Source organism: Anguilla rostrata, chromosome 4 (assembly GCF_018555375.3).
Source record: "Anguilla rostrata isolate EN2019 chromosome 4, ASM1855537v3, whole genome shotgun sequence".
In the NCBI taxonomy this organism is placed as follows: domain Eukaryota; kingdom Metazoa; phylum Chordata; class Actinopteri; order Anguilliformes; family Anguillidae; genus Anguilla; species Anguilla rostrata.
In genome coordinates, this window is record NC_057936.1 from 8,462,675 (window position 1) to 8,475,193 (window position 12,519).

The 12,519-nt window shown below is 46.0% G+C and overlaps 1 protein-coding gene across 1 annotated transcript; it reads left to right on the forward strand.

Moving 5' to 3' along the window:
• The first annotated feature begins 41 nt into the window (after positions 1–41).
• sec22bb (SEC22 homolog B, vesicle trafficking protein b) lies at positions 42–4,577 on the forward strand. The gene is made up of 5 exons (XM_064330430.1): positions 42–319; positions 1,160–1,269; positions 1,809–1,969; positions 2,508–2,654; positions 3,333–4,577. The coding sequence occupies exons 1-5, from the start codon at positions 245–247 to the stop codon at positions 3,485–3,487; spliced, it is 648 nt and encodes a 215-aa protein (XP_064186500.1). The 5' UTR covers positions 42–244; the 3' UTR covers positions 3,488–4,577.
• Positions 4,578–12,519: the final 7,942 nt, after the last annotated feature.

A 12,519-nucleotide genomic window follows, 5' to 3' on the forward strand; every position in this document is an offset into this window, starting at 1 on the left:
ATAATGCCACGTCATTACTCCAGGGTCCTCAAGTCCACGGGGTGTCGCTATTTAGGTCGGAACGAATGTCTGAAATGAAGCGGGCCACAATTGAACGACGCACCTCCGATATTTCCGGCCAGCTCAGCGCGTCAGTGTTGTCAAATCAAGAGCGGAGCAGGGATAGCACAGCGGAGCCTGTCAGTTCAGCTGGACCCCTCATTGTTATCAAATACTGCTAACTCGTTAGAGTATTCTGCACAAAATGGTTCTGCTGACAATGATTGCTCGGTTGGCGGACGGGCTGCCGCTCGCCGCGTCAATGCAAGAAGACGAACAGGTTTGATTTTTTAATAGTAACTATAATCCAGGGTTCACAAGGAAGCTTGTTAAATTACCAAAATTAGTTAATACAACAAATATATTCACCTAGCGAACTAGTATGAGGCATTTGCTAGAACCATGTTTAGCTAGGTAATGAACACTAGCTTGCAGCCGACTGATTAATTAGTCGGTTATTTACATTTCTCACTAGCTAAGCTGATTTGTGTATCAGTCAGCATAGGATAGCATATTGTTTTCAGTACAAACACAGTTTACCTTTTATGCTATATGTAAAAGTTCCAGCTGTTCTCCTTGTCATCACCGCATTTATACCATAGATCCATTCTAACGCCCGTGTGTCCGCGGTGTCGGTCACTTATAACCCAATAACGTTACTTCACATCCGTTAAATTGTTTCTCAAAGCTTTGTGTGTTTGCCAGCTCAGTTTTCTCAGTGGTGAGAACAAGTGGCAGTTAAAACGTCGATACCGGAGGATCGCAGTTTACTCAGTGCTAATTACGACTTGCGACCTCTTCTCTTTACATCTTTACGTGTCACTTACTCTCGTGTGTCTCTCAAACATGTTTTCTTTGTGTTTCCCCCCCCCCTGCTCTCGCGAAGGGAAGTGAAAAGGTTTGTGCCACTTTTACCTCGGTTCGGCGTTTAGCTTTCGGGTCTGGCAGAGTAGTGCGTTCTGTGCTTGGTGAGCAAATAGCCACGCAGAATCGTGGCAAACTGCGCTGTCATCCTCTGTGTTTGCATGCAGGGTCCGGAAATTTTTCTGTAACTGTGTAGGCTATGGTCCGTGCGTGTGGGTGTGTGCGTGATTCTCTCTACTCTGTGTTCTGTCTTTAGCTGGGTCGGGACCTGCAGCAGTACCAGAGCCAGGCCAAACAGCTATTCCGGAAACTGAACGAGCAAAGTCCCACTCGTTGCACATTAGAGGCCGGATCAATGGCCTTCCAGTGAGTACAGGGGCTCATAAACACGCGCACAAAAGACGCTATTGCACACAGTGTACGGCACAAGGGATACATCGCACACTCGCAGACAATAACAACAGACGCTATAACCCGTTGTAGGACACGAGGGAGACTCAATGTCTCGCTCTCAGACAATAACAAACGTACAGAGTTGTATACGGTTACGGTGACCAGATTCAAACAGTACAAATACAGAAATAGGAGCAAAAGAAAGCTCATTGCTTTCAGAAATATGTTTACGCAGTACTGAATACTGACTAAGATGAACCATATGGACTGAATGGCCTGTTTTCATTATTCTGTATTCTTATGTCTTTATACCCTCACTTGTGCAATAGAGTTCATGTGAATAAGGGCATCATTTCATTGAAAATGTAGGGCATTTTTCTGTTTTAAAGTATGGGTGGATCTAAAGTGCAACCTCAGCCTGACACTGGGTTACAGATGATGCAATTTAACCCCCCTCCCTCTCAGTCCCTGGTGCAATGTTGAAGGTCCTCTTTGCTTGGTTCTTATCTCAGCTATGTGATAGAGAAAGGTGTGTGCTACCTGGTTCTGTGTGAGGCGGGCTTCCCCAAGAAGCTGGCCTTCGCCTACCTGGAGGACCTGCAGGCCGAGTTCCACGAGCAGCACGGGAAGAAGGTCCCCACGGTGTCCCGACCGTACTCCTTCATCGAGTTCGGTGAGGGAGATTCCCAAATCCAGCTCTGCTCAACTGACAACCTTCTGCTGCACGTCTGAGCCAGCTGTATGACAGAGACCGGATATTTTGGCGGAGGGGTTACTTCAATTTCATTTCAGTCAAACCTGGAAATGAAATTGTAAACCGCAACTTGAAACATAACAGACTTTTTTTTTTGTGGGGGATATTTTAAATTAATTTATTGAAATTCATTAATTTTGTGAATCTGGTGAAAGGGCTGCATTGAAATAGAATTGACAATTGACCCTCGCCCAGGTCACAGCTGAAGGAAGCGTGTTTAAAAGGCCCAGGCTGATCCCAGGGCTGATCCCAGGGCTGATCCCAGGGCTGATCCCAGGGCTGGTCTCCGGCTGACTTCAGGGCTGATCTCGGCCCGTTCCTGGGGCTGATCCCGGGGCTGATCCCTGGCTGATCCCGGGCTGATTTCGGCCCAATCCCGGGGCTAATCCCGGGGCTGATCCCTGGCTGATCCCGAGGCTGAGTTCCTGATTCTCCGGCTGCTCCCTCTCCTCCACAGACACGTACATCCAGAAGACCAAGAAGTCGTACATCGACAGCAGGGCGCGCAGGAACCTGGGCAGCATCAACACAGAGCTGCAGGACGTGCAGCGGATCATGGTGGCCAATATCGAGGAGGTCCTGCAGCGAGGAGAGGCCCTTTCAGGTGAGACGCCGAGCGCCGTGCTCTCTGGCGCCCCCAACCTGCATAGGCAGATGCTTCACTTGAAATACTGCAGCTCTTCAGGCGCCGCTATGAGAAACATTTCTTTCCCCCCTACAAAAATCCTAGAAAAACAAATTTTTCTTGCATATGATTGTGTGTTTTGGTTAGTAGCATGGCTCTTTTGAATATACTCAGGGATCTCGAAATTCAAGAAATGAACTGAAATTCACTGTTCTATAGTGATTGTTTAATTAAGGAGCTGGGTTTTTTTCCTGAATTGGCTGACTTAAGTGTAGATTGACCCCAGCACTGCAGGGAAAAGCCCAGTTCAGACCGAAGATTCGCGTAACGGCAAAACCGCTTTGGCCCGTTGCCGAGAGGAGTTGCAGCAGTGCGAACTACCCGTCTCAGAACGCCTGATGGCGGCGTTCGCTACTGCGGGCCATTCAACTCGTCCAATAGCGGGTGGGAAGTATTAGAACGTTGCAGAGCCTCGTTCGCTCTTGCGGGTGATTTGAATCTCCCAATCACAAGTGGCGAGTTCTAGAACGTTGCGGAGAGTCGCCCGTTGCTGCATCTCGTTGCAAATCTTTGGTCTGAGCTGGGCTCAAGCAGTGGCGCCGCGTTGCGGAGTGCATTGTAGGAGTGTCTGATTGGCTGCCCTCTCGCCGCCCCCAGCTCTGGACTCCAAGGCCAGCAACCTGTCCAGCCTGTCCAAGAAGTACCGCAGCGACGCCAAGTACCTGAACACTCGCTCCACTTACGCCAAGCTGGCAGCAGGGGGCGTCTTCTTCATCATGCTCATCGTGTACGTGCGCTTCTGGTGGCTCTGAGAGGAGGGGGGGGGGGGTCCCGGGGCCCAGTGGCCTGGGGGCCGCCGCAGAAGAGGAGAGGAGGAGCCGGCGGCTTCCCTCTGTCCCGTCGCCATTCCGAAATCCTTCCTCTTCCTCGTAAGACTTTTCCCCTCTGGGCCACCGTTCAGTCCCGCTTCCCGCTGTCCGTAGGTCTGTAATGTAATTATTAATGTTATTATTATCGCTGAGTTTTATTAACGGCCGGGGGGGGGGGGGGTTGACCGTTAATCAGGGCTGCTCAGCTCCAGGAACTGAACCAAGGGCCTCAGTGTCTGCTGGTATATTTGCCTCAGCCGTGCGCTACACCACCAGATTTCACTGATGAACTTCCTGAGTGAAAAAGGTAAAGTATTTGGTGAAATCAGGTGGTGCAGGGCAAATGCGCAGAGAGCAGATACCTGCAGACGCTGCGATACCTGCAGGACCTGGAGTTGAGCAAGTGCTCTCTTTTCAATGGCTGCCCTGAGCGAGGGTGCACGTGTTTGCGTGTATGAGCGAGCGTGCACGTACGCATGTGCGTACACATGTGTTTGTATGCCTGCGTGCGCACGTGCTTCAGTGTTTGAGCAAATGTGCGCATGACTGACAAGTGTAAGTGTACTTTCCCCGTGTGCATCTCAACAACGTCTGCGTATGTACCAACACCACTACTGCTACTCTCCCTCGGCTAACCATGCACTCTGCGCCGCGAAGCTATAAAAAAGTCTTACTTTCACCCAACCAGCAGGAATCCTTCAACTGGATGGACGCGCTTTCTCACCTCGTTAGAGAGACGAAGTAGCTCGGCCCTGATAACGAACGAACGGCTTTAGAGCTGTGGAGAGCCAATGGGGCGTTAGCCAACGGGTCCCATGTTGATGCATTACTGGACTCTCGTGTTGACTGGCTGCTTTTGACTTTGTTTTGTGAAAAGTTTACAAAAAAAACAAGTATGTATAAAAGGTAAAAAAAAAAAAACCAGGAGACTGACAGTGAATCAGATGTTAGCATAGCACCTTGTAGAAGAGAGAGAGAGGCTTAGATGGCAGATAATTTGAGTAAATAATAAAGTATCTGATTTGCACACAAACCTGCCTATTGATTTTGTATTGCCTTATAAATATAGCCACACCAGCAATGTGTATAAAGTACTAATGTACTTTATTATTATTATTATTTTATTATTATTATTATTATTGTTATACTAATAATAGGTGTGTTGTAATAGGCATTTCACATTCTCGTACCATGCATTATAGCCCAAAGTGTTTCACAATGAAAATAAATACAGGACTAGTGGTTCACAAGTGTTTCAAGCTGCAACAACCCCCCCCCCCCCAAAAAAAAAAATATTTTCTTCCAACTGAAGTGTTAATTCAGCCACATGATATTTTGAAATGCATGACAGGGAAAATTACTTCCTTTCCATTTTTAAACACAAATGTGTTCTGTGTGGATTTTCACTTCTGATTGGCTGCGCACTACACGGTCAAACCACTGATTGGGTGAAATGTTAATGTTATGTAAATTGCTCAATAAAAATAGCCTTCAAATGACCAATACCAAGTCGGTATAAGAGGTTTCCTGCTTTCAGAAATAAACTGAAATAAAATAGGCAGAATATTATGTTATTTGTTTCCTTTGGTTCTTTATCCATGATATAACGATGGAAAAAAAGAGATTTTGATTGTGATTGCACTGGGACTTTAATGAATATATTCAGTATATTGGCTTTAACCCACCACTTGTTAAAATGTACCAGCATATTTTCAGGCCCGTTAAAATGTGTCAAAACAATTTCACTTTAATTACACTTAATTTGGCTGGTGGTAATGCCAATGGAAGGTATTATAATATTTGGTTTAATGTGGTATTTTTCCACATTGTCATCCCATGACCCATCTCAGTCCTATGCATAAAAAAGGTTGTAATTCCTACACGGATCACCTGAGATTGATGTAAATACCCTCAGATTGAAGCTGAAAGTCTGCACTTTAACCTCATATTCATTGTTTCATTTCAAATCCAGTGTGGTGGAGCACAGAGTCGAAACTACAAAAAAATTGTATTACATCACAGGAATTTAGTGGATGCTCTTATCCAGAGTGACTTGCATATCTTTTTACATAGCATTTACATTGCATCCATTTATATTACATTACATTACAGGCATTTAGCAGACGCTCTTATCCAGAGCGACTTACACAACTTTTTACATAGTATCCATTTATACAGCTGGATATATACTGACGCAATGCAGGTTAAGTACCTTGCTCAAGGGTACAACAGCAGTGCCCTACCCAGGAATCGAACCTGCGACCTTTCGGTTACAAGCCCAGTTCCTTACCCACTGTGCTACACTCTGTCCATGTTACATTACATTGCCTGTAATGTAATGTAACATGCTGAAAGAGGGCCTTCCCCAAACTAGAATGTCATTATATGCTGTAGCATTAAGATTGACCTTCACTGGAAATAAGGGGCGTAGCCCAAACCATGTAAAACAACCCCAGACCAAGGGGTGTCCAGATACTTTTGGTCATATAGTGTAGTTACGGACTGCACTGTATGTCAGATACACCTTCCACAAAGCAAGACATAGTGCTATACCAAGTCTCACCAGCAGGGGGAGAAGGTTAACCACAGAACGGAAGACTCAAGACCATTCGCAGGTATTAGCCGCAGAACACTGCAGGCATTGTTCAGTGAGTCAGCTAAGATTGAGGGAGTGGTCAGAAGGTTTAACCAAACTAAAAAATAATAATAACAATAATAATAATAAAACCAAAACGGTGTATTTAAAACAATTGAATTATGTTTCAGAGCTCAAGCGAGTATTGGTATCCTATGCCCTTTCCTCCATTTTTTTGTGCTGTTAAGAGAGCATAGGAAGCAGTTAAAGGAGAAAAGAGAAGTTGCGAAATGGTGGTGGGGGTGCAGACCTAACCACAGGGCCCAGACTAACCTTTTCACCCCGAGGCAGCTCCTGCAAGCGCATGCACTTCTCACCCCGCTGCAGCTCCGGCAAGCGCATGCACTTCTCAATGCGCTGCTGCCTGGCAGCGGTGGGGTCAAAACGACCGCAATGACCTCACGGTCCTGCATGTGACTTCATGAGCTTCACACACTGCGGTACACTACTGAGACACACTCATTACCTGCAGCACACACACACACATACACACACACACACACAGCCTCACACACTGCGGTACACTACTGAGACACACTCATTACCTGCAGCACACACACACACATACACACACACACACACACAGCCTCACACACTGCAGTATGCTACTGAGACACACTCATTACCTGCAGCACTCACACACACACACGCACACACACATACACACACAGCTTCACACACTGCAGTATGCTACTGAGACACACTCATTACCTGCAGCACTCACACACACACACAGCCTCACACACTGCAGTATGCTACTGAGACACACTCATTACCTGCAGCACTCACACACACACACACACACACACAGCCTCACACACTGTAGTATGCTACTGAGACGCACTCATTACCTGCAGCACTCACACACACACACACGCACACACACATACACACACAGCTTCACACACTGCAGTATGCTACTGAGACACACTCATTACCTGCAGCACTCACACACACACACACACACAGCCTCACACACACACACACGCACACACACATACACACACAGCCTCACACACTGCAGTATGCTACTGGGACACACTCATTACCTGCAGCACACACACACACACACAGCCTCACACACTGTAGTATGCTACTGAGACACACTCATTACCTGCAGCACACACACCCACACACACACGTCACCCCCTATTTATAACCTAACAGTTTCTGACACATTTCTTCTGTGGTCTTCACCACCGATTCCTCCGAGTCGGGTGGAAACTCCGGGCGCCAGAAGATAAAAGCCCTGCCCTGTGTTTCTTCTACTCATGAACTCAGTCAGCTGATTTCACTGCTTAGTCCCACCTCCTGGTAGAAGCAATGTGCTAATTAGTGAATCCAGGTGATTGGAACAAAATACTGGGGAGGACTTTTACTTTCTCAACCTGGATATTCCAACTCTGCCCCAACTCACAGAAATTCTCATTTTTTTCCTTTTTCTGCCCTTTATAACGGAGAGCTTGTTTCTTAACTACCGACTGACTCCTCGGTGTACACGCACTTCTGTGAAACTGAAAGATAAATCTGTATCAACTGTCGGTCGAACTGATTTTTTATAAAACTGAGAAGTCGTGATAGATGATGTCTGAGTGCAAGTGCTTGCCTGTGCACTAGCTGCTCTGGAAATGTTTTTAGGAAAAAAAACACATAGAGTCAGCATGTTGTAGCTCATAAAAAATTATCCCGTTTAATTACAATCACGCCGACCTAAACAGGTCTTTATCGGGATGGAAGGCCCGTTTGGCCGAAACGTTGACGCTCTGATTACAGTCATTTATTGGGAGCCTTTTTCATTAGCTACAGTGTGCAGACTTTTTTTATGTAAACCTTTATTTGACTAGGAAGTCACATTGAGATTAAAACCTCTTTTACAAGCGAGACCTAGCCAAGACAGGGCCGAAGCAGTATAAAACAGCATACAAAACAACAATGACAACAGTAGCACACAGAATAAAATAACGAACATGATAAAAATACATAAACTAAAATAGTGTTAAATAAGTTCAGGGTTTTAAACAAGAACATGTCACAGACAAAATATCAATTATCATATAGATTTAGACTCTTCCCAGCACCTGCAGCTATGGTATATTGGCTGTATGCATTCTAACTCACTGGGAATGGTCTTGTAACCTGAAGGTCACAGGTTCGATTTTCAGGTAGGACACTGCTGTTGTACCCTTGGGCAAGGTACTTAACCTGCATTGCGACAGTATACATCCAGCTGTATAAATGGATGCAATGAAAAAGTTGTAAAAGTTGTGTAAGTCCCTCTGGATAAGAGCGTCTGCTAAATGCCTGTAATGTAATGTTCTGCCCTTCAATGTTGTAATTCACTCTAGATGAGAGTGTTTGCTGAATTCATATACAGTAATGTAACTGTAAATGTAACTGATAATTGAGCTACACTCCTCAGCATAGTCAGGGATTGTGCTGCATATGTATCTTGGCACAGGTAAATGCCCTTCTCCTTCAGTTCGCCGTCCAAGCCAAAATCATGCATTATAATTATATTTTAGGTCATTATATAGTTTACCTTTACGTACAGAGACCTAAGGCGTAATTTAAACATGTACCGCTTTAAAGTTTCATCCTGCTACGAGAACCCATTGCAAAATCAAACACCCTGTTGTGGAATTTAGGAAAAATTAACAGATAAGGAAAAACCTCCATCACGCCCAAAACGGTCAAAATGGCAGCGAAACCGACAACAGTGACCGGTTTCCCTTGGTGACCGTTACAACCTGTAGCCAGACTCTGAGGGCAGAAGTGACCGTTGAACTTCTGTTCTTCATCGTGGTCTCTTTTCATGCCTACTTCAAATGTTTCTTTGTATGTATGTATGTTTATTGTCAAAAAAAGAAGATATTTTACAGCTCTACATTTGAATATCCTATCCCTCCTTCTCTGTAAAATGCTCTACAGAACCCAGTTTCCTGTAGTTTCCTGTAGTTGCAAGTTTTATCATAGACCACCCCCCCCCAACTACCACCATTTTCTCCCTTTCATCCACCCAGACAGGGACATGGCTGTAGTTCTGTCAAAAGCTATGTGTGTGTGCGTGTGTGTGTGTGTGTGTGTGTGTGTGAGTGCGCGTGTGCATGTGTGCACGCGTGTGTGTGAGTGTGTGTGTGTCAGTGGGGCTCAAACACTTCAGGCATTTATAGTAGCATTTATGTACATTTTATACACACAGAAATGGGAGGAGGCTGGAGAGAGAGAGAGAAAAAAACACAGCGCATTCATGTGTTTATTTGTTTACAATTCACGACATATTGCATTTTAGTTTATGTACTTTATTTACTGTATGTCTGTTTTTGTAAAGCTTTGGCAACACATACACTGAAATATCTCATGCCAATAACGCATTTTTGAATTGAATTGAATTGAGAGAGGGAGAGAGTAATCCACAGGATGGGTACTACTGAACGAATGAGCAGTGTCCTTTGAGAGGGACGGTGAATTGAGAGAGGGACCGAGGAAAAGAAGAAAAAAAACACTGGAGTGACAGTAGGGGACATGCAGGATCAACACACCACAAGCATCTCGAGGTGTCGGGTGAGCTGGAGAAGGAAAGAAACGAGTGACAGAAAGAAAGAAAGAAAGAAAAGAGAGATGTACTGTGTTTCTCCCTGCTCTATAAGTTACCATGGCAGCAGTGGGGTGCGTGACAGTCATGTGAAAACGAAGCTGATTGGATTAAAATACCGTGTGATCAGGGGAACAGGCATACGCCACACACAGTAAACACACAGTAAAGGCACTGATTATATCCAACACTCACACACGCACAGACACACACTCACACACGCACAGACACCACACACACCAGCACACAACCAACAACACCCACAGCACAGACCACACACACACACACGCACAGACACACACACACACTCACCCACAGACACACACACACATCACACACGCACAGACACACACACACACTCACACACGCACAGACACACACACACAGACACACACACATACGTACACATACACCCACACACATATACACACATACACATGCTCTCATGCACACACACACGACCACACATACGACAAAACACAATACACTACACAGTTTTGCACACACACACACTACGAACACTACACACATACACAGCTCATAACACACGCACACTAGTCACACATGCTTACACTGTCTAGCACACCACACGAACAGCAGACACACACACACAGACACAAACACTACATACACCCACACACTATAAAAACACATGTCATACACATGTCATCCACTATATATGCTATCACACACACACAGATGCACAAACACTATGACAAGTATCACAAAATTCATACTATAAAACATACATACACACACAGCTAACAATATAGCGTCTGTGCTTATTGCTCACATCCTACGAACGTGGACAGTAACACAGACCCTGACTATATACGCTGTCCAAGGAACACTGCATATCAGGAACTCCAGACAAAGGGGTTTTTCTGTGATCGTCTGCAGTTTTTTAAAAAGCTTCACTCAAAATATCTCTGTGGCCTGTAGCTGAACCTTGAAATCTAGCTCAAGGAGTTTTGGTTTCAGTATGAGTGTGAGCTCACAGAATTATCTAATTAACTGACTAAACGTAGATCAGATCACAATAAGATGTTTCATGTTGGAACACATGAAATGCTCTTCAGATATCATTCATGAATTTATCAAAAAAATTGCTAAAATCTCAATTGTCAACTAACTGATTGGGCTAATTTAATATTTTAGAGCAGAAGTTGGCATGAAATCCAGACACAGCCCCGCTTGCCCACCCCTGACCAATGGAAACGCAGACTTGGGATGACTGAGCACTCTCCCTGGCATGACAGTCAAGGTCATGGTCAAGGTTAAAGGTCAAAGGTCCAGATGCCTTCTGGATGTGGGGAGGGAGAGAGGAGATCAGGGGCCGTATCTCGTGAAGCATCGCAGAGAGAGAAGGCTGATTCCGGATCAGTTTCGTCTTCCCAGCTCGAATAAGAAAAAGGTCAAGGGTCATTGCCACAGGGAACCTGAGCCTGAATTCATTCACAGATCTCAAGAGTAGGAGCGTTGATCTAGAATCAGTCTTTAAGCTCATGATGGATACTGTCATCATGACATCACCGGGGCAAAACTGAGATCCCAAATCAGGTCTTCAACACTGAGCCATTATGGTCTGTAACAGATCGAGGTGCATTTTCTTGCCGCGTGCTTGTCTTCGTGCGCTTGTCCTTTCAGAAGGCAAGGCTGATGGCACTAATTGATCATGTGCACCCCACGCTAAAGCATTTCTTTCCCACAGATAAGAGCGCGTTGCAATGTGACAACGTTCCCACCCGCGAAGCACGAGTCGTCACCCAACGGTTTAAAAGAGCACGACATCGAAATTATCCATACGCCACGGCCCGCTGAGCTTCCAGATCCGAACCCAATCGAGCATTTGTGGGAACGGCAGAACGACGTCTTGCCCGAGACAGCGTTCACAACGTCCATTAACAAAAGTGTGCATCGAATTAACATTCTTTCTGTGAGAGTGTGCCTGTGTCTCCTCCATAGAACTGCAGGCGCTGGAAGACTCTATGCCACAGTAAGCACGGCTTGTATGTTCACACTCTTCCACAAAAAGTCAATGGCGTAAGGGCCATGGTGTCCAAACACCCTACAAAGTAACTATCGTTTGTTTTTTGTTTAGCGCCTGTATTCACCAGTATTTCATTTTTTTGTTATAGGTTTACTCGCTCCCCTACTTTGCTTGTTCTCTTGCTTTTTCTTTTGCACACCATCAAATTTCCAAAGGCTAACATATATGGTATCGCTGCAGTCCGTGCTCAGTGCCCGTCGGTTGCTGTGTTTACACAGCGCAGTGGATGGATGAGGACCTTCGTACCCGAATTTCGGAGCGAAAACATCCTCCCCCTATCCACCCCGATCGCACCGGTGTCTCCCTGCCCCGCTCCTTCCTGTTCCTCCTCCCTCCGTTCCTGCTCTCTCACACTCCCTCCGTCCAGGACAGCACTGGGGAGCAGCTGTAGGGCAGTGGAGCGGGGTCATAAAGGTGGAGGCAGAAAGAGGAAGTGCGAGGGGCCGTGTGATTTATTGCCCCCCCCCCCCCAACATACACACGGGAGCCTGGGAACCAGACTGGGGGACTGGGGGGGGGGGGTTGGGGGAGGGCCACGCCCTTCTCAGGCAGAGCAGGGGACTCCATCATCTGCTGCGTACGTGATGCTGCACTGCACACCATGCACACGCTCAGAGCAGCCACACAGCACAGACCCATCAGGCCTCACTCGCACACACACACACACACACACACACACACACACACACACACACACA

Coding starts and splice junctions, on each gene's coding strand:
- sec22bb (XM_064330430.1), top strand. CDS start 245: ATGGTTCTGCTGACAATGATTGCTCGGTTGGCGGACGGGCTGCCGCTC. Junction 320..1,159: donor CAATGCAAGAAGACGAACAG/GTTTGATTTTTT, acceptor TTCTGTCTTTAG/CTGGGTCGGGACCTGCAGCA. Junction 1,970..2,507: donor GTACTCCTTCATCGAGTTCG/GTGAGGGAGATT, acceptor TCTCCTCCACAG/ACACGTACATCCAGAAGACC.